Genomic DNA, 27,121 nt, shown 5'->3' on the forward strand with positions numbered 1-27,121 from the left:
ACCCCACACCCCACACACTTCTCTAGCCCCCTTCCCGGCAAGCAAAGAGCATTATTAGAGTGCAGTGCCAGCGTCGTGTGTGGAGAGAGTTACGAGGGGCCAGATGGAGACTTCTGGAGGGCCACACTGGGCCTCTGGGCCTGAGTTTCCCCATCCCTGCCCTACAGTGTGGGGGTGACTTGTTTTTAGACCAAGCCTTCTAAGAAGGAGCCCATCTGGAGTAGCTGCCTCATATTGATGCTCAGTTCTCAAAGGCTACCTAGAGCATCTCTCCTTGCAAAACACCCCTTATCTTATCGTTAACTTATCACTGTCTTTGCATCCTGACTCCCCCACAATGCATCTTCTTTTTTCCTTTGGTTGTTCAAATTCCTGGTGCATTTTTCTGCCTATAACTTGTTATCTTCTCAGTTCTAAGGCAACCTTAGCATTAGCTTGTCGAAATCTAGCCTTCCTTTCTTGGCATGCTGTTGATTTTTATTTTATTTTTTGGCAAGCAAGTTTGAGTAAGGACCATCTCCTGGGTACATTTCTCTCCGCCCCTGGATGTTTGCCTTAATTGCATTTTAAACTCCCCCTTGCCTTCCCACCTCGCTCAGAGCAGTGTATGTGCGTTATCATTAATAGCATTTGTTTCCCCCCTCTGCTTCCAAAACAGCTTACATAACATTCAGCTAAAACAAGACAGCCCCTGCCTACAAGCTTACAATCTAAAAGGCACAACACAAAAGGAAAAATTCTTAGGAGAAGTGCCCAGGGTTGCGGAGGAATGTAATCTTGGATCCCAAGTAGGTGCTCTTTTAATCCATTGGTGGTACTGAGACACAGTGCGGGGATCCTGCTAGCAAAAGGCCGAGGGAGGTGATTTTTGCCAATTGCTGCTGCAGCCCCTTGATCTGCCTCCCATGCTGCCTTTGGTGGAAAGAGTTCCCCAATCCAGCAGGGATTTCTGGGGAGTACAAACCCCAGAGGCTGCAGCCCAACTAGGATCCAAGACATTGCCTTACGCCATTTGTCCTCTCAACAATCCCATGAGGTAGGTTCACTAGGCTAGGAGACAGAGAGAGTACAGTACAGCTAATCCTACCTAACCAGGTGGGAATTTGAATCTGGTCTCTGGTGTATCCCTCCCAGAAATATAGAATAATTGGAAGGGACCATGAGGATCATCTAGTTCAACCCCCTGCAATGGAGGAATTTCTCAAAGCTAATAATAATTAATAATAATAAATTTTTATTTATATCCCGCCCTCCCTGGCCAGAGCCGAGCTCAGGGCGGCTAACACCAATAAAACAAAATCTCAGTAAAAACAGAATAGGGGGAAAAGAGAGGGAGAAAAAAACCAATTTAAAATACAGTTTAAAATGCAATTTAAAATGCAGCCTCATTTTAAAATAGCTGATAAATCAAGACCATAAGGGGAGGGAAACGTAAGGGTCAGACCGAGTCCAAACCAAAGGCCAGGCGGAACAGCTCTGTCTTGCAGGCCCTGCAGAAAGATGTCAAGTCCCACAGGGCCCTAGTCTCTTGTGACAGAGCATTCCACCACGTCGGGGCCAGTGCTGAAAAGGCCCTGGCCCTAGTTGAAACCAATCTAACCTCCTTGAGGCTCAGGACCACCAAAGTGTTGTTATTTGTGGACCTTAAGGTCAGTGGTAGAGCATCTTCCTGTGGGACATAAAAGGTCTCAGGTTCAGCATCTTCAAACAGGCCTGCCTGAAATCCAGGGGAGCTGCTGCAGGTCTGTGTTGGCAGTACTAAGCTAGATGCGCTCATGGCCTGGTTCTCCAACTGCTCTTTCTAAGGCAGGTTAAATGCGGCAATTAATTTGGAGTGGGGGAAATTCCACAGGGATTCTTTCCCGTTTTTTTCTTGGATGATAGGCGGGGTCAGGTGGATTAAACTGGTGATCCTGCCGATTGCCTGTCCGTCCCATTATCAGGGCAATTGTCAATTAATGATTAATCAGAACGCTGGGCCCAGGGAACATGCAGAAGGAGCAAGCCGACCCCATGGCAGGACGTGAGTGGGGCTGCTGTGGGTGGGCAGATTTTGGGAGTCGGGGGGGGGGGGGATAAATGACAATGATGGGAAGGGAACAGTTCCTAAGCCAGGCAATGGAAATAAGAGTCCAGGAGCAAATACTATTTGTAGGGTGGATGGAAATTAGTGGGGCTTCTTTCCTGGCTTCCCAAAGGCACAGAAGGGAGAGAGAAGCCTGGAATATGGCAATAGGGCGCACTGTCATCTACACGCCAAATACTTCATAAAAGAAACTGAGGTCTCAGGAGGGTTCTCTAAGTCCGCTCGGCAGACACCTTGGTTGTCTCTTGTTTGAACTATTTTCTCCTCTTTGCTGTTTCAACCTCTCACCTCGATCCTCTCTCCTCTGTCCAGCCGTCTGCTGCCAAAGTCCTCTGGCCTCTGGCATCAAAGGGACGCTCCTCTTTCAATCTCAGCACTGGTTTTTTGTCTTCTTCCCAAATCCAGCACCGACTCCTTGTTCTTGCCTTAGGTTCTTAGCCATTGCACGACACACGGGCACATCGCTGGTGCATCCTTTCCTGTGAACTTTCTCCTGCAGCATCACCACCATCTACTTCCCAAAGGTCTCCTGCCTCCTCAAATGTTGCGCACGCGCACACACACACACACACACACACACCGCTTTCTCCCTTGCTAACTCATAAGCTTGCCATTGCTCCCCCCCAAAAAATAAAATCAAGTAAATAAATAAAAACACTGAACTAAAACTATGAACAATCAGACTGTTTGAAACTGAAATGCTTGCTGAGGTCACATGGAAGATGTTGCGGCGCATTCTGGCGAGGCAAATGGCGAACTGACCAATCGCGTTGCAGGCCGCTCGGTTCTGGAACAGGAGAGGTGGACGTGTCCAGCCACCCCCACCCCAACATAAATCCTGGCTATGTTCTTGGAGCAGTGGCAGAACTCCCTAGCTCCCATGCTGTTTACCAAACCTGGGAGAACCCTCATTGGCACTCATGTTGGGGAGGGTTTTTATGTGGGATATAATCAGTGCTTTTTTTCTGGGGGGGTGAGAGGGGTATGCATACCCCTAAACATTTTGTGAGTCTAATGGGAGAAGAAACTAAAAAAAATTAAATTTTTAGTTTCTTCTCTAGCACAGTGAATCGTCAGTTCCGTTGCTACCCCTGATGGTGGCCTTTTGTCCATTTACTGTATTTATTTCCCCCGATTTGAACTATAAAATGGTGATTTTCTTGAGTCAAAATGAGAGTACCCCTAAACATTTTTTTAGAAAAAAAGCACTGGATATAATGGGGAGGGGCTAAACCATTTATATGCCCCCCTGGAGGTGCTTGGAAGAAAGGAGGGATTTAATAATCTTTTGTAAGGCTTTTCTTAGTTGTTGTTTTTGCAAGCAGTGTATACATTTTATGAAATATATAATATAACGGCCATCCGTCACAGATACCTTAGCTGAGATTCCTTGGCGTCCCTTCCAACTCTACAATTCTACGATTCTGTGATAATATAATATATTCTTTTTTTTTTTTTTTTATAATATATTTATTAAAGTTTTCAAATAAAACATATATCAAATAAGCACTTATCGTTGTCCATTTAACATCTTTCAATTGTTACATGGGACTCCCCCACACCTCCCGCATACACTTACATCATTATTAAATTATTTTCAAGCAAATTATCATTTAACTCATCTTAATTAATAATCTTAATTTGGTTTGACATATAATTCGACTTTAAATCTATTTTAATGGTAGACAATTGTCTGCACTGGCATCCTATTCAGCACTCAGCCAGATTACAATATTTTTGTAAATAAGTCTTAAATTTCCTCCAGTCTTCTTCCATCCTTTCTTCTCCCTGGTCTCGAATTCTGCCGGTCATCTCGGCTAGTTGCATATAGTCCATCAGTTGCATCTGCCATTCTTCCACAGTGGGTAGCTCCTGAGTTTTCCAATTCTTGGCAATTAATATTCTTGCTGCTGTTGTTGCGTACAAAAAGAATGTTCTGTCCTCTTTTAACACACTCTGGCCGACAATACCCAGGAGAAAGGCCTCTGCTTTCTTAGTAAAGGTGTATTTAAACACCTTTTTTAATTCGTTATATATTTTCTCCCAAAAGGCCTTCACTCTAGGGCAGGTCCACCAGAGGTGAAAAAATGTTCCTTCATTTTCCTTACACTTCCAACATTTGCTATCAGACGAATGGTATATTTTAGCCAGTTTGACAGGGGTCATGTACCATCTATACATCATTTTCATCACATTTTCCTTCAACGCATTACATGCAGTGAAGTTCAGCCCAGAGGTCCACAACCTTTCCCAATCTTCAAACATAATATTATACCCAATATCCTGCGCCCATTTTATCATTGTTGATTTTACCATTTCGTCATGTGTGTTCCATTTCAGCAGCAAGTTATACATTCTTGAAAGTACCTTAGTCTTAGGTTCTAACAGTTCAGTTTCTAACTTTGACTTTTCCACTTGGAATCCTAACTTTTTGTCGTTTTTAAACACTTCTTTAATCTGAGCATAGTGTAACCAGTCTCGCACTTTGTCTCTCATCTTTTCTAAACTCTGCAATTTCCAGTTGTCACCATCCTTTTCTATTATCTCCCAATATTTTGGCCAATTGGCCTCCATATTGGCTCTTTTCCGAGCCTTAGCCTCCAGGGGTGACAGCCACCTCGGAGTTTTATTCTCCAGTAAGTCTTTATATTTTGTCCAGACATTAAAAACTGATTTTCTGACAATATGGTTCTTGAAGGCCTTATTTATCTTAGCTTTATCATACCATAAATATGCATGCCATCCAAACGCATTATTAAAACCTTCCAAATCCAAGACATCCGTATCTTCAAGAAGTAACCAATCTTTTAACCAGCAGAAAGCTGCAGCTTCATAATACAACTTTAAGTCTGGCAGGGCAAAGCCCCCTCTTTCTTTCGCATCTGTTAATATTTTAAATTTGATTCTGGGCTTTTTGCCCTGCCAGACAAATTTAGAGATATCTTTCTGCCACTTCCGGAAGCACTCTGTCTTGTCTACAATCTGCAGTGTCTGAAACAAAAATAACATTTTTGGCAATACATTCATCTTGATGGCAGCTATTCGGCCTAGCAATGAAAGTTTTAATCTTGACCAACTATCCAAGTCTCTCTTAATCTCTGACCAACATTTTTCATAATTATCTTTAAATAAACTCAGATTTTTTGCTGTTATGTTTACCCCTAGGTATTTAACTTTTTTAACCACATTTAGTTCTGTCTCTTTCTGAAGCTGTTCCAACTCAATATCTGTCATGTTTTTCCCCAGAACTTTAGTTTTTTGCTTATTTAACTTAAATCCTGCCACTCGACCAAAGTTTTGAATCAGTTGTAGTACTCTTTTCAAACTAGACTCCGGCTCCTGTAATGTCAGAACTAGGTCATCTGCAAAAGCTTTAAGTTTATATTGTTTCGCTCCGACCTGAATCCCTTCCACCAACCGGTCCCCCCTAATCATATTCAGGAGCACTTCCAGAACCGAAATAAACAGTAATGGGGAAATCGGGCAGCCTTGTCGTGTACCTTTTTCAATTTTAAACTCTTCTGTAACCACATTGTTAACTATCAGTTTAGCCTTTTGTTCTGAATATATTGCCTCAATCCCGTTCTCAAACCCCCGTCCCACTCCCATTTCTTTTAAGTTCCCCTTCATAAATTTCCAAGAAATGTTGTCAAAGGCTTTCTCCGCGTCTATAAAAATTAAAGCTGCTTTGGTGTTTATGTTTGTTTGTAAAAGTTCCAATATGTCTATAATGTTCCTTGTGTTAGTAAACATATGTCTGCCCGGGAGAAAGCCTGCCTGGTCTTTATGGATTATCTCACTTAAAACTTTCTTAAATCTTCGTGCCAAAACATCTGCAAATATTTTGTAATCCACATTTAAAAGGGAGATGGGACGGTAATTCTTAGGTTGTGTCTTTTCAGTTTCTGACTTTGGAATCAATGTGATAAATGCTTCTTTCCACGATTCAGGCGCCTTCTTCCCCTCCATTATTTCATTACTGACCTCCAACAAAGGTTGTATCAAATAATCCTTCAATGTCTTATAGTAGTTAGAGGTCAGTCCATCTGGCCCTGGTGATTTGCCCTGTTTCAGACTCAGGATGGCCTGTTCAATCTCTTGTTGTGTTATTTTGCCATTTAAAATTGTTCTGTTTTCTTCTGACAGCTTTGCTAATCCATTTCTCTCCAAAAATTGTGTAATCTCTATTTCATCTTGTGGCCCTTGAGTATATAACTTTTTAAAATACCTCTGGAAGCACTTTCTAATCTCTCCCGGGTTCTGAATGTTCCTTCCTTCAACCTCTAAGTTTGTTACTGTATTTAATCTTTGTCTCCTTTTCAACTGCCAAGCTAGCAGTTTCCCACATTTATTTGCCGATTCAAAAGTTTTTTGTTTCATTGTTTTAATCTTCCATTCTATTTCCTGATTTATCAGCTTGGAATATTGCGCCTGATAAAGTTTAATTTCTCTCAGAATCGGTTGGGACTTCGGGTTAGATCTTAACTTCTTCTCCAACTCTTTGATACTTTCCAGAATTTTATCTTTCTTTTCATTTTGCAGTCTTTTCTTTAAGGAATTCTGTTGGATCAAGAACCCTCTCATCACAGCTTTACTTGCATCCCAGATAGTTCTTTTTTCCACCGTAGTGTTCAAATTAATCTCAAAATAGTCCTTTAAGGTTTTTTGGGCCTTCTTTACAATTCTTTGATCTCTAAACAGGCCATCATTCATCTTCCATCTAAAGGAGCCGATTGGGATCAATGTCATATCCATTCTCAAGGCGTTATGGTCGGAGCATGTTTTGGGGCAGATTTCCACCTTCCTCACCTTAGGTGCCAGACTTCTAGTTATCCATATTTGGTCGATTCGTGTCCAAGTCAGTTGAGCTTCAGAAAAGAATGTTCCTTCTCTTCCCAAGGGGTTTCTAACTCTCCAGATGTCAACCCAGTCCATATTGTCAGTCATTTCAAAAAAGGTCTTAGGTAGTCTTCCCTCTTTAGTAATGTTCTGGTTCTGTGACTTATCCATATTTGTTGATACGACCCCATTCATGTCCCCCATCATGATGACGTTGTTGTAATCCAGATAGTCCAGCATGATCTCGTGCAACTTCTTATAAAAATCCGATTTTCCTTCATTTGGAGCATAAATTCCTAATATCAAAATTTTTTCTCCTTGATACTGTATTTCTATTGCGAGGATTCTTCCACTTTCGTCTTTAAAGAGAAATTTTGGTGAAAGGCTCTCTTTTGCATAGATCACTACACCTCTCTTTTTAACTGTATCCGATGATATAAATTCTTGACCAAGCCTTTTATTTATTAACACCTTTCTATGGAGCCTAATCACATGCGTTTCTTGTAAGCATATAATGTCCAATTGTTCCTTTTTTAAAATATGAAAAATTTTAGACCTTTTTTCGGGACTGTTACAGCCATTTATGTTCCAACTCAAAAGCTGCAGAGACATCCTGGATAGATCTGGTTATTCTTTCTGGGGTGGTACCTTGTTCTCCGGTCCTTGAGGATCCGAGGGGGCGGGCTCCCCTGGAGGTTCTGGCGCTGGCAATCCAAGTCCTTTGTGGAGGTCTTCTCCGTGTGCTCCCAAAAACTTGTCTCTATCTTCCACTGTTTTGATTTTGATCTTTCTCCCTCTGTAGGTAAAGGATAATCCTTGTGGAAACTCCCACCTGAAGATAATTGCGTTGCTTCTCAACAGTCTTGCCAATTCCGTGTAATTAGATCTAAGGTCCAGCAACTGCTTAGGAATGTCCTTGTAGATTTCAATTCTCTTGCCCAAGATGTCTAGTGACTTTTCGTAGTGCAGGCCCAAAATCTTGTCCCTTTCCTCCTTTGATCTCAATGTTATCAAACAATCTCTGGGCTTCTCTGTCCTTCTGACTCTGCCAAGCCTGAAAGCAGATGCAATTTTAAAGTCTTTTTCCTCTAACTCCCAAAACTTGGCAAATTCCTTAGTTAGAAATTCAATAAGATTATCTTCTTCCACCTCTGGTATTGACCGTATCCTCAAGTTGGTCTCCCTGTTTCGCAGTTCTGTCATCAAAAAGTAAATCTGATGTTCTCCAACTTGTTTGCTGAGTGGTCTTACTTCTTTCTCAAGTTCTTCCAATCTTTGACTAGTATCTTCAGCCAGTTTACGATTTTCACCTACAGCCTCCTTTAATTCTCCAATGGATTGGGCATTCTGTGCAACTTGTCCAGTCAGCTTATTCAAACTTTCTGTGTTCTGTTCAATTTTAGCTGTATGCAAATCAGCCTTCTTGTCCAGAGCCTCCAGTTTCTCCAAAATTTTCTCCAAGACAGAGCTACTTGTCCCTGAAGCCATATCTCCCAGGTGCAGCTCCTCTGTCTCACCCTCCCCTGCCTGTATTAGGGAGGCCGCCTCTATGTCTGGAGGCAAAGTGGAAGGCAAGGCCGGCACAGAAGATCTACGCTGTGAGGCTGCAGATAAAGTTAAAGTTGTTTGTTTAGTCCTTCCTCTTCTCCTTGCGCCACTCATTCCAAAGTTATCTGTAATCCAAGGTCAATCCAAGTTGTTCCCATGAGAAAGCAGAGTCCCAGATGCAATAGTCAAACAGAGGCCGGGAAAGGGAAAGTAAAGCAAAGTCACTGCTGTAAGCCCAAAATCCTCTAGAGGGAGCTTAATACGTCTTCAGGGAAAAGATCAAATCCAAGTTAAACTTATAAATTTAAATCCATGTCTATCGCCTCCACAGTGTGTTATTTTTAGCAGAGTAAAACTTAAAGCAAAACAGTGTTTCTTACAGTGCCTTGACTGCAACAGTTTCAAAGTATCCAGTTCCAGCTCAGAATGTTTCAAAACCTGAATTCAATATATCCAAAGTTGCAAACTGGTGCTCATTCAGGCAGCTCCAGCACCAGAGATTCTTATTTATTTTATAATCCACTGGTACCACAGAAGAAGAATATCAGTGCATCCCACATATGACCAGCAAAAGTCAATAGCTCAAAGTCTTTCACTCAGAAAACTGCTTTAACAGGGTGCCAGCATTTAGTTAAAGCATAACTTTTTGTCTCCACTCCTCCTGCTCTTTGCTTAAAGTTCAGTATCGCGGGAGATGGGCTTCCTGCTTATTCTCACTCCGTTTTCAGCCAAATTTCAACTTTTTTTTAAAAAGTTTTAAAAGTTCCATAAAGTTCTCAAAAAGTTTCAGAAAGTTGACGAAAGTTTCAGAAAGTTTTCAATGTCCAAATTTACTCACGGGTTGTAGTTTCCAAAGTTCAGAAAAGTTGCAGGAAGAAAGGACAGCGCTGACCGGCAACAGCAATGCGGCTTCACTTCGCTGTTTGCGCAACGACCCACAGCGCCGCTACCCCCTCCGCGATCCGGAGCCCCTTACGGGGTCCCTTCAACGTTTTGGGGGCTGCTTCTGGCGCCCGCCGGGTCCCGAGACCACAGGCTTCTGCCACCTGTGGTTTTCCTGGATGGGTCTCCGCTTCGCCGTAGCGGACGACCCGTTTACAGCGGAGCTCCCTTCTCCTTACTCGGAGAAGGCAGCCATTACCGGTCGCGCCGCCTCCGGAAGTCCCTAATATAATATATTCTTGCCATTTTTCTCTTTCTGTTAAGTCAAGAGAATATCCTTTTTAGGAGATCCAGGTACAAATCCTTACTCCGCCATGAAGCTCACTGGATGATCCTCTCCTGCTCTCCTCCTCTCAGGGTTGTTGGGAGAATGAACTGTTGGGGGGGGGGGGCAGAAAAGGGAGGAGATAAAATTGGGAAAAATAAATGAGCCACTGCTTTCTTACCTGCTCCCACAGCAGCAGAAACTTCGCCTCGTCTGAGGATGCGGAAGTTCTGGGAAGAACATTCGCAAAACTCCTCAGTGCAGGAGATGATGCTGGATTCGGGGGCCCAGCAACTCACACAGGAAGACACCCCAGAGATCATTGCCCTCTTGCCTTGCCTGAAAGGACAGGACGTGTTGGAACTGGGAGCAGGCATAGGGTGAGTCTTAGTGCAGGGAGCAGGTGATGACCCTACTTCTCAAAGGCCAAAGTCTGGTCAAGCCATCTCGCTCTCCCCCTTTCACACACAATGCCTCATTTTCCTTTCTACAGATAAAGCTGTAATAATGCAATAAAGCCCCAAGGATTTCTACTGTCCTTCCAGGGCCAGAGGGGAACCCAGGAGTCCTGCAGTCTCCCTCCCCCCTTCAGCTATGCAAATCCTGTTGTTTCATTTCCAGCAGAACCAGCTCTACCATTGGGCAGAGGGAGGCAGCTGCCTCAGCCAGCAGATAGGGAGAGTCCTTTGCTTCAGGCGGCCAACTGTCTTGGCAAGACCTTGATTTCACCCCACCCCCAAAAAAACCAAGCAGCTGACAGCAGATTGCCTGCCTGAAGGTTTTGCCCCCAGTGCTTGTTGGCTATGCTGTTCACTAGGAGGGGGGGGGAAGCATTTTGTACGTGTTCAGAGTCATTCAGAGCTGGCCTAGGATCATTTGTGGCTTCAGGAGAAGGATAGTCCACCCCCAATTTACATATTTACACTGAAACCAACCAGAGAATCTTATTGAAGTATGGTGGTACCTCGGGTTAAGTAATTAATTGGTTCCAGAGGTCCATTCTTAACCTGAAACTGTTCTTAACTTGAAGCACCACTTTAGCTAATGGGGCCTCCCGCTGCTGCCACGCCGCTGGAGCACGATTTCTGTTCTCATCCTGAAGCAAAGTTCTTAACCCGAGGTACTATTTCTGGGTTAGCGGAGTCTGTAACCTGAAGTGTATGTAACCCAAGGTACCACTGTACAAGTGAGGGGACATTGCCCTCCCACACACCCAAGGGTGGCAAACAGCTTAGGGGGCACAGGGCAGGCCGCAGAACACACCCATCTTGTGGGAGGAAAATAGAATCCCTGTGATCCACATGTGTAGGGTAAATAATGAAAGAACCGGCTGGGTGCCTGGATTCAAAACGTGCGGCGAAATTCATTCTCCAGCAGGAGAGGGGCCCTGGTAGCAGAGTTTAAATTCACAAAAGCAAGCAGTAGAATAGCGTTAGGAATACAGGCTGTTAGAGCCTTTTATCCCATTAAGTCCACTTGCATACAGCACTCCTCTTGCATTGAACAGACCACACATTGTTAAGTCATTGTTAAATAACGTCTGTGGCAGTTGCTTCACTCTAATGCAAAGATGGGGAAGCTTCTTCTAGCTTGAGGGCCACATTCCCTTCTAAGCAACATTCCAAGGGCCACATCCCTGTGGTGGGCAGGGCCCTTGGGGAGAATCCCAGCAGACAGAGAGCTCTGTAGGGCCGCATCTGGCCCCTGGGCCTGAAGTTCTCCACCTCTTGGAAACAGCTGGAAACTGCTATGTCAAATCCAGCAACTTTGCACATCCTAGAGCCCCTTTCCTTGCGCTCACCCCTGGGGGAACCCCAGATGCCTTGGAAAATGCGCTGCCAATGCAATGAAGAAGAAGAAGAGTTTGGATTTGATATCCCGCTTTATCACTACCCGAAGGAGTCTCAAAGCGGCTAACAATCTCCTTTCCCTTCCTCCCCCACAACAAACACTCTGTGAGGTGAGTGAGGCTGAGAGACTTCAGAGAAGTGTGACTAGCCCAAGGTCACCCAGCAACTGCATGTGTAGGAGCAGAGATGCGAACCCGGTTCACCAGATTACGAGTTCACCGCTCTTAACCACTACATCACACTAGCTCTCAAAACAGTCTCAAATGAGGCAAAAACAGGCCCTCTGAGCCCGGCTTCGGCTGGAAAGGGTGGGATATAACTAAATTATTATTATTATTATTATTATTATTATTATTATTATTATTATTGCCCATTTCAGGGATGAGGGGAAGAGTAGAGGAGAAATGTGCTTGTTGGGTTTGAGGCCTAAGACCTCCCTCTCCCTGCTTTTCTGTCAGCCGGTTCACAGCAGCTCTTGCAAAGCTGGCACACCATGTCACAGCTGTGGATTTCATGGAGAGCTTCCTGGCGCACAACCGACAAGAGAACGGACACCAGCCAAATGTGGATTTCCTACAGGCCGACGTTACCAGCCTGCAGTTGCCAAGCCAGAGGTAGAAACAGATTTTATTGTTGATTTCAGTGGCGATTTATTGTACTTTTTCTCTCTCTTTTGGGGGGCCTTGTGAGCCAAATGGAAAGAGCTTGTGGGTCTAATCAGGCCATGGGGTGAAGGACCCCCACCCTGAAGGTCTCTAGACATCCTGAGCTTCAGATGCAATGGTCCAATGCTCGGGTGACAAGTCAATAATCACACCAGAGTGGGGGTAAAAGAAAAGATTTCTTCAGACTGGAGAAAAAAAGGCACCAAGTTCCAAATCCTGCTCATCTTTTCGCACAATTTATACAGTTAACTCCATATGTTAATACTTGCTACGCTTCTATTGTCATTTAGTGCAAGCCATCCCCATGGCAACCTAAAACTACTTATTTTTGTCTTATCTCATATTGCAAAAATAGCAGTTACACTGGCTTGGTACACAGGTTAGGGGGTGATGGGACGTCTGGCAGCTTTCGCTTAGTTTGCTTGTCAGTACATTTTTGAGGGAAGTGGGAGGGCAAGAGCTAAATTTGTATGTGATGGGGTGCCAGGATGCTTATCAGCTTTGGGCCAGCTTTCTGCTGACTATACATCGTAGTGTTACATACCGCTCAATAGTCCCAATACAAGCAAGATATCCCGGAATCACAGAAGCCAATCCTGGCTTCTGATTGGATCCTGGAATGTCCTGTTTTTTGGGTCTGGTGCTCTAGTGTGTGTCAGCTGGCTTGCGCCAGAGCACCAGAATGAAAGCCACTTGTTTTTTGGTCTTGCGCATGCGCAAGAGCGTCTTTTGGTCTTGCGCATGCGCGAGAGCTCAGGACCCAAAAAGAAAAAAGAAGCGTCCCAGTTTTTGTCCCCGGAATCTCAGAGGGTATGGTGTTCTTTTGAGGTGGAAAAGTTACAGAGGAGGCTAACCGCCGAGAAGGCCAGCGTTCTGTTTGTCTTGATCCGAGCTAATGCCTATTATCTGAGGCAAAATGGAACCTCTCTGGTTCTCCTTCATACAAGCTCCCATCAACGCAGCCTTTATAGCTGGAGTCGGTCAGGGCCTCCCAGGCCTGGTGGGAATGGACCAGGCAAGCAAGGAGCAGGCCTTGCAGGATTCACAGTGATTTCTCTCTTCTTCTTCTTCTTTAAATTTTATTTATGCTTTTCAGGTTTATACATTTCACTAATTTTAAAATCATTTTAACATTTCAAAACTTGACTTCCTTCCCCCTCTTCCTGCGGTCCCTTAAATTTATTTTTAATATCTTCTGCATATCCAAATTAACTTAATTTGCTCATTTAATCATCTACTTTCAATATATACTCTTACGAAACTGCAGGTTATTACAATAACCCTGACAACGTTCTTATCTGTTTACAATCTGTTTACAATTTACAATCTCGAAATATCCAACAAACCATTTCGATTCTTTTATAAAAAAAAGTTTGTTATCTTGATTTCTTATTGTTCCGGTAATTTTTGCCATTTCTGCATATTCCATAAGTTTTTTGTATCCATTCTTCCTTTGCTGGGACTTCTGCTTCTTTCTGTTTTGAGGCGAGTAATATTCTTGCTACTATACATGAATAAGTTTCTACACAGTTTAGGTAGTTCTGTCCCTAAGAAAAGCTTCTGGGTTGTTGTTTTTATACAAACGTTGTTTTAAACATCCTTTTCAATTCATTATATATCACCTCCCAGAAAGCTTTAGCCTTTCTCTCTTCTCCTCCCCCCGTAGCTTCGACCTCATATTCTCCAACTGGCTTTTCATGTACCTGTCGGATACCGAAGTGAGTGACGTGGCCCAGAAGCTGCTTCTCTGGCTGCGTCCAGGAGGGCGACTTTTCTTCCGGGAATCCTGCTTCTACCAGTCTGGTCAGTAGTTCCAATAGGTGAGGGGGCAGAGCAAAGGAGACCAGTTCTCAAGAGACCCTGGAAGGTCCATAAGTGGAGTTGACATTCAGTGGGCGGTGCAGTTAAGAAATGCCCCTGTAGCAAAATTAACCTTTGAGGCTGAGGGAAATCTCCATGCGGCGGTGAGAAAACAAAGGGTGTTTATTGCTAGCAATAATGGCTCAGTGGGATCACTCTCCTGTTGCGTTCTGAAGGCAAAGGAAAGGACTAGACCCTGATTAATAAAATAGACACGAGGCTTGGCCAGCAAGACTCTGGGAGGAAGTGCGAATAGCCACTCCCTTGTCCAGACCGTTTTTATTAACAAAAGAATTCTTACACAGTGTTTGTAAGAACCAATCAGATTTCCTCTGAGGAATCCTTTTAACTACAAAGAACTACAGTGGTACCTTGGGTTACATACGCTTCAGGTTACAGACTCTGCTAACCCAGAAATAGTGCTTCAGGTTAAGAACTTTGCTTCAGGATGAGAACAGAAATCGTGCTCCAGTGGCACGGCAGCAGCAGGAGGCCCCATTAGCTAAAGTGGTGCTTCAGGTTAAGAACAGTTTCAGGTTAAGTACGGATCTCCGGAACGAATTAAGTACTTAACCCGAGGTACCACTGTACTTGAGCATGCATACAAGTTTTAGGCTAACTAAACAGGAATCAAGGAGGAATGCATTTAACAAACCTGGAGCTCATAAACAGGCTCTCTCCAAAAGCTGAGCAAGCCAAAATGGGTGGGGCCTGCTTAAGATAGGTAGCTGTTCTCTATTAAGCAATACATATGTATAAACTTCCTCCAATCTAAAGTTACAACACAACACAACCAATTATACCATGTATGGTCTTTCCTTCATTACCTGTTCATTAGGCAAGGAAACAAAGGACTCTATTTTGCCAAATGTAGACAGTGGCGTAGCGTGGGTTGTCAGCACCCGGGGCAAGGCAAGTAATTTGCGCCCCCTAACCCATGGATTTGCGCCCCCTAACCCTAACCCCCAGATGTTGCGCCCGGTGCAGCTGGCCCCCCCTGCACCCCCCACGCTACGCCACTGAATGTAGACACTTAGGGATGTTGTTTACAACCTTGGGACTAAAGCTGCTCCTAGCACAAAAAAAGGCACAAGGCCTCTAGCCTGGCCAGTTAGCTGAGCTTATAGGTCTCTATGTGCATCACCCCATCACTGAGCAAGGGCTTCTCCCCAACCACTTTGCCCAGCCCTGAACTCTGAATCCATTGCAGAGGTTAGATTCAGTGCCAGATTTACGTATAAGCTAAACAAGCTATAGCTTAAGCCCCTGCTCTCTTGGGGGGGGGGCAAAAAACCCCCACTGGATGTACATTTCCAAAATATAAGATCAATAACAAATAAAACTTACATACAGCAACAGTGTTTTGTGTAGGCTCCTATGATGTAAGAAATGGGCCCCACCTGCTAGCCTAGTCCCTAAAATATCGCTGGTTTGCTCATTTCTATATATAGGGTGCCTACATTCTGCATGTGCAAATGGCTTTAGATACCTATTAGGTCCTATAAATGACCATATAGCATATATTCAGCACAAAAAACAGCAACAATTTGTTGTTGACAAAGGACAGCTGGACATATTAAAGGGCCCCATTACCTTTAGTAGCTTAGGGCCTCATCAAACCTAAATCCGGCCCTGGTTATAGAATCATAGAATCATAGAGTTGGAAGAGACCACAAGGGCCATCGAGTCCAACCCCCTGCCAAGCAGGAAACACCATCAGAGCACTCCTGACATATGGTTGTCAAGCCTCTGCTTAAAGACCTCCAAAGAAGGAGACTCCACCACACTCCTTGGCAGCAAATTCCACTGTCGAACAGCTCTTACTGTCAGGAAGTTCTTCCTAATGTTTAGGTGGAATCTTCTTTCTTGTAATTTGGAACTATTGCTCCGTGTCTGCTTCTCTGATTGCCTAGAATCAAGCTCCCAATCCTATTAGCATCTTTTCCCCGCAGGAGACCAGCCAAGAGCCTTCAACCCCACTCTTTATCGAACACCTGCAGAATACAATCACCTCTTCACTTCAGCCCATCAGACGTGCGGGGACGAGCTCTATGGATTTGAGATAGTCATGTCCCGATCGGTGCAAACTTACATCAAGGTAACCGCCTCTTCCCTTCCCGCCCTTCTGCTCTGAAGCTGCGCCACGTGCGGAGGAGCACAGGAGCACGTGCCGAGGGCCTTCCATGCAACCACAGCCACCTCTGCATAGGATGTCATCGGGCAGCGATGGCATCTGGTGCCCGTTGGAACTGGTGGGATGGAAAGCAGAGGACGCCCATAGCAGGTGGAGGCAGCACCAACGGCAGGCGAGAGCCAGTTGGTTTTAGTTCTGCCTCTGCCCTGTTGAGTTCTACAAGAGCAGCAGCATTGAGACTCAGGAGAAGGAAGCTGACAGGCAGTGACAGTCCCTGGACAGGATGGAAGTAAGGAGGCAAACAGGTAGGGGCTAGCTGGCTGAGGGCAGGCTATGCTTTGGGGGGCAATACCCTGCTTGCCCAACGATAGGGCAGGGCCCCCAAATCGAAGGGTGTGGCTTTTTGGCCACTTAATTTTTATTTAGTTTCATTTTTTAAAATATAAATTAACATCGGATTTAATACATAATTTATAAGTTGACCTCCCACCCTTCTTTCACGGTGTTGTTGTTCCCACCCTTCTATTCTTCCTTATGCTTATTATTTATTCCACAGTACTTTTCTTACTATTATTTTTAATTTTCCATCCGCTGCTCAGAATTTAATCCTTCCCAGCGCTTTACTTCTTAGGCCCCGGGCTCTACCCTGGCGACTTGGTCAGGGGCTCTCGCAGTTTGCCAGGATCTTGGGGACTAGAAACTTGTTTAAAAATTCAAAAAGCAAAAATGAGATGATGGGAATGCCCGTTTCTGGCTTACGCTCCTTTTCACAGAGGAAGCAAAACCGCAACCAGGTGTGCTGGCTTCTCCAGAAAGTCCCCCGAAACCCCGAGGCCACCTGGGGATACGACACCTTCCAGAAGTTTCTAGACAGCGAGCAGTATGCCACCCGCAACATCCGTCGCTACGAGTGGGTCTTTGGGCCTGGCTTCGTCAGCACCGGAGGCCTCACGACCACCAAGGTATCTGGAGCTGGGGAAGGAAGTGGCAGGCAGGTCCAAGACCTCAGGCTTTGGGGAAACAGGCTAAAGATGCCAGAAATTATTAACATAGGAGAACAGGTTCCCTCAAACTGGTGCCTTCTGGACGTTTTGCACTACAACTCCCATCATCCTTCACCACTGGTCATGTGGGCTGGGCCTGGTGGGAGCTGGACTCTTAGCAACATCCTGAGGGCACCAGGTTGGGGAAGTCTGCAGAGTTACTTGCCAAGGGCATCAGATGCTGGGGAGAAATTATATTAATAGAAATCACAGAATTGTAGAGTTGGAAGGTATCCTAAAGATCATCTAGTCCAACCCCCTGCAATGCAGGAGTATGCAGCTGTCCCATACGGGGATCGAACCTGCAACTTTGGCCTTACCAGCAGCATGCTCTAACCAACTGAGCTATATTAGGAAATTATAATAACATTCCCTTCGAAATATGCTGAACATTCCCTTCAAAATAAAGTAAGTTTCTAGTCCACATGGTCTTGAATAAAGGACTGGCTTATATAGGAATCTGTCTTATACCGAGTCAGACCATTGGTCAGTGCAGCTCAGCACTGTCTACACTGGCTGGCAGTGGCTCTCCAGGGTTTGAGGCAGGGGTCTCTCCCACCCCTACTTGGGATTGAACCTGGGAGCTCCTGCTGCACACAAGGCCAGTGCTTTTCCACTCAGCTACTGCCCTTGCCCTCCTGCCAGAGATCCGCCTACCCCTTCCCCATCTCTCTACAGGAGCTGGTACGTATGCTGGATTTGAAACAGGGCCAACGAGTGCTGGATGTTGGCTGCGGACTCGGCGGGAGTGACTTCTACATGGCTAAGGTACAAGCGCAAATAAACCTTTGAATAAGAATGGTGACAGGACGCGGGTGGCGCTGTGGGTTAAACCACAGGGCCTAGGACTTGCCCATCAGAAGGTCAGCGGTTCGAATCCCCACAACGGGGTGAGCTCCCGTTGCTCAGTCCCAGCTCCTGCCCACCAAGCAGTTCAAAAGCACGTCAGCGTGCAAGTAGATAAATAGGTACCGCTCCAGCGGGAAGGTAAACGGCGTTTCCGTGCGCTGCTCTGGTTCACCAGAAGCGGCTTAGTCATGTTGGCCACATGACCCGGAAGCTGTACGCCGGCTCCCTCGGCCAATAAAATGAGATGAGCGCCACAACCCCAGAGTCGGTCACGACTGGACCTAATTGTCAGGGATCCCTTAACCCTTTACCTTTAAGAATGGTGATGATGGTTGGCCCTGGCAGCGTCGCATGGTGATTCCACAGAGTACAAGAGGATGGGTCTCTACTCCCAAAGAGCTTACACAACTAAAATCCAACACAGGGGGGAAGGGGCTGGCTGGAGCTGATGGACGTTAGCTTCCCCACAGCTTCTGGAGGGCCACAGATTCCCCACCCCAGGTTTACAGAGCAGCGGACAAGAAGAATGATGCAAGAGTGCAACTTGTGACATCGCAGTATTGCATCATCAGCCACCATTCCATCTTCTATCAGACTGTATGGCCTTTTTTGACATGCATGCCATCCATGTCCCTTATCCTAGAAAACATGGGTTGACTATGAGCATAAGAAAAGTCTGTCTGCTGGATCAGGCCCAAAGTCCATTTAGTACAGTATCCTGTTCTCACGGTGACCCCCAGATGTCTGTAGGAAGCCCCCAAACAGGAGAAGTGCCGCTGCAACTCTCTTCACCTGCAATTTCCAGCAACTGGTATTCAGAGGCTGGAACACAGCCATCCCAGCTAGTAGATACTGATAGTTGTATCTTCCATGAAGTCTATTTAAGGTTTTATAGGTCAAAACCAGCACTTTGACTTGTGCCTGGAAACTGACTGGTAGCTAGTGCAGTTGGGCCGAGATCGGTGTAATATGCTCAAACCGCCTTGCCCCAGTGAGCAACCTGGCCACTGAATTCTGCACCAGCTAAACCGTCTTCAGAGGTAGCCCCAGGTATAACACCTTGCAGTCATCAAACCTAGACATCAGATTACTGCAATGAGTAGGGCTGACTTAAGACTCTAGTGCTGGCAGTGTCGTAGCGTGGGAAGGGGGGCACGGGGCGGTTGCCCCGGACACACAATTGTTAGGGGCGCAAAATTTCAACACCTGGTTCTGCCTCAATGCAGCTAAGCGCTTCCTCGCTGGGCTCTGTTGATAACAGCTTCTCCATGCGAACTAATAATAATAATAATAATTTTATTATTTATACCCTGCCCATCTGGCTGGGTTTCCCCAGCCACTTTGGGTGGCTCCCAACAGAGGACTAAAACAGAATAAAACTTCAAACATTAAAAACTTCTCTAAACAGGGCTGCCTTCAGATGTCTTCTAAAAGTCAGATAGTTGTTTTTTTCCTTGACATCTGATGGGAGGGCGTTCCACAGGGCGGGCGCCACTACCAAGAAGGCCCTCTGCCTGGTTCCCTGTAACCTCACTTCTCGCAGTGAGAACTAGAGAGTGACCTCTCCAGACAATGGAACAACTCTTCTTATCTCTGTGGCTGTGATCTCCTGGGTGGCGCGGACACTGTTAGACAGCTGAATGTGCATGCATTCTCCATCTGTTTCCCTCTCTCCCACCACCTCCTCTGGGCATCCCCGGGCACTGGCAACTCATGCTATGCCACTGAGTGCTGGAAACTCCTGTTTTCTTCCATGATGGCCCCATATATTTTTTACGGGGAGGGAATTTTTTAATGGTATTTTCAGCAGTGACAACATAAAAATATGACAGCAAGGATATAGCAAAAGAGGAGAGCAGAAAGGAAAAAGGAAGGAAGGAAGGAAGGAAGGAAGGAAGGAAGGAAGGAAGGAAGGAAATCATACAAAACAGGATTAAACGATCTCCCATTCCCAGAATGTACATTATAAAACTCAAAGCATTAAAGCTCCGGACCACAACATTTTAAGTAAACCTAAAAGAAAATGAGTTCACAGACAGCCTATGATTATGGTCCCATCTTTGAGCTATCATCTAGCCTTGAGGTGGCCTGACTCTTTCCTTTCCTCCCAAGGAGTTTGGCGTGGAAGTCCTGGGCATGGATCTTTCCCACAACATGGTGGAGTTGGCTTTGGAACAAGCGCAAAAGGAGACTGGATCCTTGGTAATGATGAGGGGAAAGGGAGAGGGAACCAAAGGAAGCTGCTCTATTATACTAGTTCTACCTATTTCAGGTCCACCTGACTGATAGGGGGCTCTCTGGGGTTTCAGATAGGGTAGACATTCCCAGCCCTAACTGGAGATGCTAGGATTGAACCTGGGACCTTCTGCACACATTGCTGATGTTCCACCACTGAGCTACAGCCCTTCCGAATTAATTAAAGGGAATTAAAGGGGCATCTAGACTGTAGCAAACTGGCTCAATCTCATGTCAGCAAATTCATGTTAAGCAGTTAAAGCTGATTTGGTGCTTTGGGGCAACAAAGAGATGGGGAGAGATTCGTTTTTGTTTGCATTTAAACGAGAAACTACCCAACTTGCACTTCTCGAATCGATACCCAAACCAGAATACAGCTGTCCTTCACAAATGCTCACTTCTCTGAGTTTTGAGTTGCAGTTCTCCAACCAAAAACTGTGTACAAGCATGCACGCATCAGTAGCAAGTGTGCATAGAATGCGCATATTCATTCAAGCAACAAATATATTTTATATTAATTACGTGCAAAAATATGTACAAAACTGAATGCAAAAATGTGTGTATTAGGAAGAAAATTGCACTAAAATAGTGATGAATTTTAATGTTTTAAAAAAATCTCAAATTGCTACGTAATTCATATATATATATATATATATATATATATATATATATCCATAAATTGATATGGAATTCATCAAGACTTTAAATTGTTTTTTAAAAATCACAAATTGCTATGGAAATTCGGAGAACTGAATTTAAAATTGGAAGAATGAGAAACTGAGAGAAACTGAAATTAACAGATTCCTTCATCCCTAACTGCTTCCCCTCCCCCAAACTGGACTTTTTGCATTAAGGAAAGTTACAGGAAAAAGCACTGGAAAGTGTGGGATAATTCTAGTTTCGAAGAAACATCACTTAACCTCCCCGAAAGCAGAACAGAAATACTCATTCAATAGCCAATACTGTTGTTGAATCTCCCTGCAAAGATATCAGGATAAACAGGTCATCTGGAAGCAGCTAAGCACGTGAAGGCTGTGTACACACCATACATTTAAAAGTACATCACTCCATCCCCCTCCCCCCAAAAATAATATTCTGTGAACTGTAGTTTGTTAAGGGTGCTGGGAATTGTAGCTCTGTGAAGGCTAAACAGCAATTCCCAGGATTCAGGGGGAGGGGAAGAACTAAAAATGTATGTTGTGTAGCTCTCTAAGTCAGCCATCTAAAAGGGCAGATCTGTTCATTTCATGGGAGCTTGGGTGAAAACACTTCCTAGGTCAGGGGTGTCCAAACTTTTTTCAAAGAGGGCCAGATTCGATGAAGTGAACATGCGTGAGAGCTGACCAGAGTTGCTGAGCTTTTTTAAGGATTGAATTTAGACATGCCTGTCCTAGGTGGATCAGCTGCAATGCTACTTAGTAGGAGAGGCTGCTGTTTGGATTTCACTCCGAAACGTTCTTGTGCCGGCTCTGCTTCTAGGTGCAGTTTGAAATTGGCAATGCCACGCGAAGGACGTTCCCAGAGAACACCTTTGATGTCATCTACAGCCGGGACACTGTCCTGCATGTGCCAGGCAAGAGTGCTCTCTTTGCAAGGTTCTTGGTGAGTCTCCTTCCTCTTAACGTGCAGAAAAATACAAGCAATACAACCAATTCAGCCTCGCATCATTGGGGGCAGCCCTCTGGCGGAATCCAAAAACTGTGTTTTCCCCCAGTGCCCTAAAATGAAGCAGCGCTCAGAGTACATGGGAAACAGCAGTACTTTATTTTATCAATGCTCTTAACAAGCGGTTCGTGTCCAATGGGTTTGGGAGGGCCAGGCTTGCCATGCGTCAGGAGAAACCCTGACCTGTCCTGGTTTTCGGGTGTAAAAATGGTGTGAGGTTGGGAAACCCGGATGTATGGCAACGCGAAGGAAAAAGCAGCAGAAACAGCTCCCAAAGCTCAACAATTTTGGTTCTTCCTTACAAAAAAAAATCCCACCAACTTTGCAGGTGTTAGGAATTTTGCTTTTTGAAATATGGCAACCCTAGGTAGGGCAGAAGGCAGGGAGGCTGACATTAGGTGGCGATAGAGCCAATCACATTCTGGTTTTGCCCCTATCTTCCTTCCTGCTGAGTTCTGTGAGGAAACACACACAAACAGGAAGCAACCTTTGGTGTAAACATAACAAAGGGCTTATTCACACTTCCACTTGTCCAGCTGCTTCCCCCAGGAAAGTGTTCAGTTGGAGCAAACAGCAATCCATATTTTCCCTGGATCCACGTTTGTTCCAATTTAGCACTAAAGAGCAGGTTTTCCCCAGGCAAGGAACAGGGCAAGGGGGGAACCACTCTGACTTGTGCTTTCCAGGCACACCTCAAATGCATCATCAACACCTTTTGTCATGCTAATGCCTCTCTCCCAGGTGAGACCTTAGCTTGGAAAGAAAACTTAGTCTATATTTTTCCACTGGCCTCCAATCTTCCTTTCAGTACTCCAAGCAATCAAAATCCTACCATTTAGCAACTTCTAGGGTTTAAAGAGTCCCCCGTTCCCTGCAAATCTATAACACCATGCTGTGAACCTCCCTGAGATCTATGGATAAAGAGTCAACAACAACAACAACAACAACAACAACAACAACAACAACAACAACGAATTAATAATAGTATGCAGTCATACCTCGGGTTACAGCCGCTTCAGGTTGCGTCTTTGTGGGTTGCGGACCGCCGAAACCCAGAAGTACCAGAACGGGTTACTTCCGGGTTTCAGCAATTGCTCATGCGCAGAAGTGCCGAATCGCAACCCGCGTGTGCGCAGACACAGGTTGCAAATGCTGCGGGTTGCGAACGTGCATCCCGCATGGATCACGTTTGCAACCCGAGCGTCCACTGTAATTATAATGATGGCATTCTGGATCCTTTTGATCAAACTGCGGCAGGCAGTGGAAGACAGAAGTGCCTGGCATGCTCTGGTCCATGGGGTCACAAAGAGTCAGACACGACTAAATGACTAAACAACAACAACAACAACATTCTGGATCCTGTCCCACCAGTGCCCTCTGCCCTCAGATCTTACCCAGCCATCTCTCTGTCTCCTCTCTAGTCGTGGCTGAAGCCAGGCGGGCAGCTTCTCATCTCTGATTATTGCTGTGGGCCTCGCCCCTGGTCGAAAGCTTTCACGGAGTACGTCAGACGGAGGGGCTACAGCCTTCTCACGCCCTGGGAATATGGCCAGGTATGGGTGTGTGTGTGTTTGTGAAAGAAGGCAGGCAAGTAAGAAGGCCATAGCAGGTGTTTTACTTAGATTAAGGCTGCGTACCCTATTTGTAGCCCCAAAACATAGCTTTTCTCAATCCAGAATCATTCATGATTGTCCTTCACATGCTGCTTTCAATCTAGGGCAGGGGTTTTCAACCTTTTTGAGTCCAAGGCTCCCTTGACCCACTGCATTCTTTCTGCTGCACCCCTGTGGGGCTCAGGAGCCCAGTTATGTCACCCCTTGCCTGCAGAGCCCACAGCCTCTCACCCTTTTTCGAACACCCTCCCTTGTGTTTAGGGTTCCCTCAGCCTCATTTCCTCTCCCCTCTCCTTGGGAGTCCTTTGGCCAGCCGCTGCTGCCACTCCTGGTCTCTGAGCTGCTCCCCGCCCCCGCCCCAAAGAGAGGTGTCTCCTCACACTGCCCCACCAGGGCCTGGGACTTGTCTCTCCATTCCCAACAGCACGGGCTGGAGGGCTGGCTGGCTGGGCTCCCTCATCTGCTTGCTTGCTTGCTTGTTTACTCCGAGGCCACCTCAGCTCCTGGCAACCAGCTCCCCTTGGCCAGCGCCAGAGGCACCATTCGCCTGGGGAGCTTGTGGCCAGGGCTGCTGCAACAAACAGCTGTGCAAGCCTTTGGGAGGCAGAGACGTGAGAGGGCATCAGAGGGAGGGAGGGAAAGAAGGAGGGACAGAAGCCAGTGTTGCCCAAGGCACCCCTGAGCACCATTCAAGGCACCCTAAGGCATAGCTGTCAACTTTTCCCTTTCCTTGTGAGGAATCCTATTCAGAATAAGGGAATTTCCCTTTAAAAAAGGGAAAAGTTGACAGCTATGCCCTAGGGTGCCACAGCACACTGGTTGAAAACCACTGCTGTAGGGAATGTGATCGTATAAACAGGCTCCGGAAAGGCTGGGTGTGGTAGGGGTGGGAGCCATTGGTTCTGGCAGAGCTGAATTCAGAAAGGTCCCTCACCTCTCATCCTCATTGCCAACACCTTCCAGGTGCTGCAGGAGGCTGGATTCAGGCAGGTCCAGGCGTTGGACTATACAGAGCGGATGCTGTCAGCCTTGACTCAAGAGCTGCAAGAGCTGGAAAGAAGTCAGCAGCAATTTGTCCAGGTGGGTCGGCAGATTGGAGATGAAGCAGCCTAGAGCTGAGCTTGTCTCTCTCCCTGTGTGGCTGCACACACACACACACACACGCACGCACACACACACACACACACACACACACCTGTTGAAAACTGACAGACTTGGACCGCAGGCAGGAACAGCCTGTCCTGTTTCGTCTCCCCTCTGCCAAAGCCTCACTTACCAGGGTCACACGGCTTTGGCTTCCAGCTTCCGGGGAGATCTTGCCGAAACCTGGAAGCCAGAGTCGCTTCTCCAGTGGCTGGGAAAAAGTGAGCAGAAGCAGTGGTAAGATGTCGCCGGAAGCAGCCTCTGCTGCTTCTCACTTCTCTGGTGGCAGGAGCAGAGAATCGCCTTGGGATTCCGCCGCCCGAGGCAGCTGCTTCAGTCTGCCTCATGGGTGGGCTGGCCCTGACCAATGACAACACCACGAAAACAAATATTGGGAGAGAGCAAGGGCATTTCGGAGGACTGGGCAAGCAGTTGAAAAGGGCCGAAGTAGAACCAGTGACCTAGGCTGGGGTACAATCTGTCCTTTATATCATGTTGCATTATGGCCACTCAAAGTAAATAATGCTATGGTGTTCATCTTTGGCTGAGGTGAGGCAGGATTTGTCCTTTTTATCAAAATGCAGGAGAATATGATGTTTTAAGCTTTAGAACTTGTCTCTCTCTTTTTTTTTACAGTTGTAAGTTGCTTCGAGGCCTTTTATGAGCAACAAATAGGTGTAATTAATTGTAATAATCCTTCTCCCCCCCAAAAAAAAATCAAGCAGCAGGTGGGAGCTCCAGGCAAGCAGATTTCAGACAAACATTAGGCAAAACTTCCAAGGGAGTGGAGAGCGGGCAGTATAAATATTTCTACTGCACCATGAGGACATTTACAATTCCTTCTTGTTCTCTGTTTATTTACAGCATTTATATTGTGCATAATCATAGCATTTCTGAGCAGTGTAAATAAAAACAAACCATACGGTGATAGGGGTGGGGGGGGGGACAACATGATTCAGTTTGAATTTAAAGACGAACCTACCTAACTGGAACACTAACTGGAACAATATGTGAACTGAAACAGAGCTATTCTTGGAAATTTGCACTTTTCTGGATTTTGTAAAGCAGTTTCTAACCAAGCAACATGTACAAAAATGCAAAAATGAAGGTAAGGTGTGCATAAAAAAGCACACCTTGGTGAAAGTAAGCATAAAAATGCATTTTGAGGGGAAATATAAATATATGGGGAAAGATGCTTTGCAAAAATGCATGCATTATGCAGAAATACTTAAGAAAATGTGTATGTTGGGAGAAATTTGTACTGAAATGCTGATGGATTTTCACAAGGACTTTAAAAATAAGTCCCCAAACTGATGTGCAGGTGGAAACAACTGAACTTATTCTTGGAAAAACGAGAAACTGGAAGAAACCTCAATTGACAGATCTGTCCCCTCCCTAGACAGAGAACAAAACAATAAATTTCACCCCACCAGGGATTGTGAGTGACTCTTCTCTTTCTTCTCTGCCTAGGAATTCTCAGAGAGCGAGTTTGAGTCCTTGGCCTCTGGATGGAGGGAGAAGCTGCAGCGCTGTGCGGATGGGGACCAGCGCTGGGGGGTCTTCTATGCTCTGAAGCCGCAGTAGCTGCTGCCCCACCCCAAACAGCCCGGGGCGGTGAACTCCTGTCCAGCTCCAGGAGCTTTTTGGCCCAGCAAGCTTTTAATAGCATTTGCTTGTGTTTTCTTCCTACTGCTGCCTGGTCAGCTTTCAAGTCTGGATCCACTGCAAGAGTTTGCAAGAAACTTCGCCTTCCAGTGTGGGTTTTGCTGGCCTTTCAGTCAGATTACTTGGCTTTGCACTATTCCAGGTCTGGCTAGAAGTGTGGAAGGATTTCTCTCTCTCTCTCTCTCTCTCTGTTTCTTTCCTTCTTCCCTCCTTCTTTCCTTTCTTTCCCTCTTTCTGGAATGATCCCCTCCTCTCCCTCCACATCTCTGTTCCATCTGTTTCGGTTATTAAAAACTTACTACATTTTCTTTATTTCCTTGTTTATACCACATTTGTGGGGAACCTCTGTGAGTATGTGTAGAAACTGCCTTGCGGTATACAAAATATAAAATGCTTATCTCTCGCTCCAACCATTTTTACCTCAGGCCTCAATCTCCAAGCGGTCCCAGGGCATTTTCCTAAAAGGCAATGTGGCCCTCAGGCTCCCAGTTTAGTTATTTGTTTATTTTCTGATGTGCCACAACATTCTGGGAAAATAAAAACAGTGGCATCAAATTGCTGCCACCCAGATAAACTCTCCCATCAGCAGGGGAAGGTGAAAATGCATTCCCATCATTGGAGTACCAGAAATTCCTCATTCCTTGTATACACCAATGACAAAACTCCTTCTCCTGTCACCAACCCCAAGAGGGAAGTATTGGCAAGATTACAGAGCCTCA

General features: G+C 45.6%; 1 protein-coding gene and 1 long non-coding RNA gene across 9 annotated transcripts; one reads left to right on the top strand and one right to left on the bottom strand.

The window, feature by feature from the left end:
* Positions 1 to 1,018: 1,018 nt before the first annotated feature.
* LOC310752098 (uncharacterized protein) lies at positions 1,019 to 26,714 on the top strand. 5 transcript variants are annotated; one of them, XM_083591843.1, is made up of 12 exons: positions 1,019 to 1,036; positions 9,874 to 10,060; positions 11,989 to 12,144; positions 13,862 to 13,998; positions 16,008 to 16,153; positions 16,963 to 17,151; positions 17,911 to 18,000; positions 20,194 to 20,283; positions 21,796 to 21,918; positions 23,403 to 23,534; positions 24,558 to 24,674; positions 26,208 to 26,714. In XM_083591843.1, exons 2-12 carry the CDS (start codon positions 9,900 to 9,902, stop codon positions 26,319 to 26,321), a joined length of 1,455 nt encoding a protein of 484 aa, XP_083447969.1. In that variant the 5' UTR covers positions 1,019 to 1,036; positions 9,874 to 9,899; the 3' UTR covers positions 26,322 to 26,714. The 5 variants fall into 5 exon arrangements, with proteins under 5 accessions (XP_083447969.1, XP_083447970.1, XP_083447967.1 ...); XM_083591841.1 differs by lacking the exon at positions 1,019 to 1,036 and adding an exon at positions 1,259 to 2,023; XM_083591842.1 differs by lacking the exon at positions 1,019 to 1,036 and adding an exon at positions 2,065 to 2,610.
* LOC310752147 lies at positions 9,657 to 18,884 on the bottom strand. 4 transcript variants are annotated; one of them, XR_014542848.1, is made up of 4 exons: positions 18,393 to 18,884; positions 16,148 to 16,304; positions 13,899 to 14,055; positions 9,668 to 9,790 (listed from the first exon to the last, which is right to left on the bottom strand). It is a non-coding gene; the product is annotated as an uncharacterized lncRNA (long non-coding RNA). The 4 variants fall into 4 exon arrangements; XR_014542849.1 differs by having other exon boundaries at positions 16,148 to 16,395; XR_014542846.1 differs by lacking the exon at positions 13,899 to 14,055 and having other exon boundaries at positions 9,657 to 9,790; positions 16,148 to 16,395.
* Positions 26,715 to 27,121: the final 407 nt, after the last annotated feature.

Source organism: Podarcis filfolensis (genome assembly GCF_964270895.1).
Source record: "Podarcis filfolensis genome assembly, chromosome: 16".
Classification (NCBI taxonomy): domain Eukaryota; kingdom Metazoa; phylum Chordata; class Lepidosauria; order Squamata; family Lacertidae; genus Podarcis; species Podarcis filfolensis.

Coding starts and splice junctions, on each gene's coding strand:
- LOC310752098 (XM_083591841.1), top strand. CDS start 1,990: ATGCAGAAGGAGCAAGCCGACCCCATGGCAGGAC. Junction 17,152..17,910: donor GAGGCCTCACGACCACCAAG/GTATCTGGAGCT, acceptor ATCTCTCTACAG/GAGCTGGTACGTATGCTGGA. Junction 18,001..20,193: donor GTGACTTCTACATGGCTAAG/GTACAAGCGCAA, acceptor TTTCCTCCCAAG/GAGTTTGGCGTGGAAGTCCT.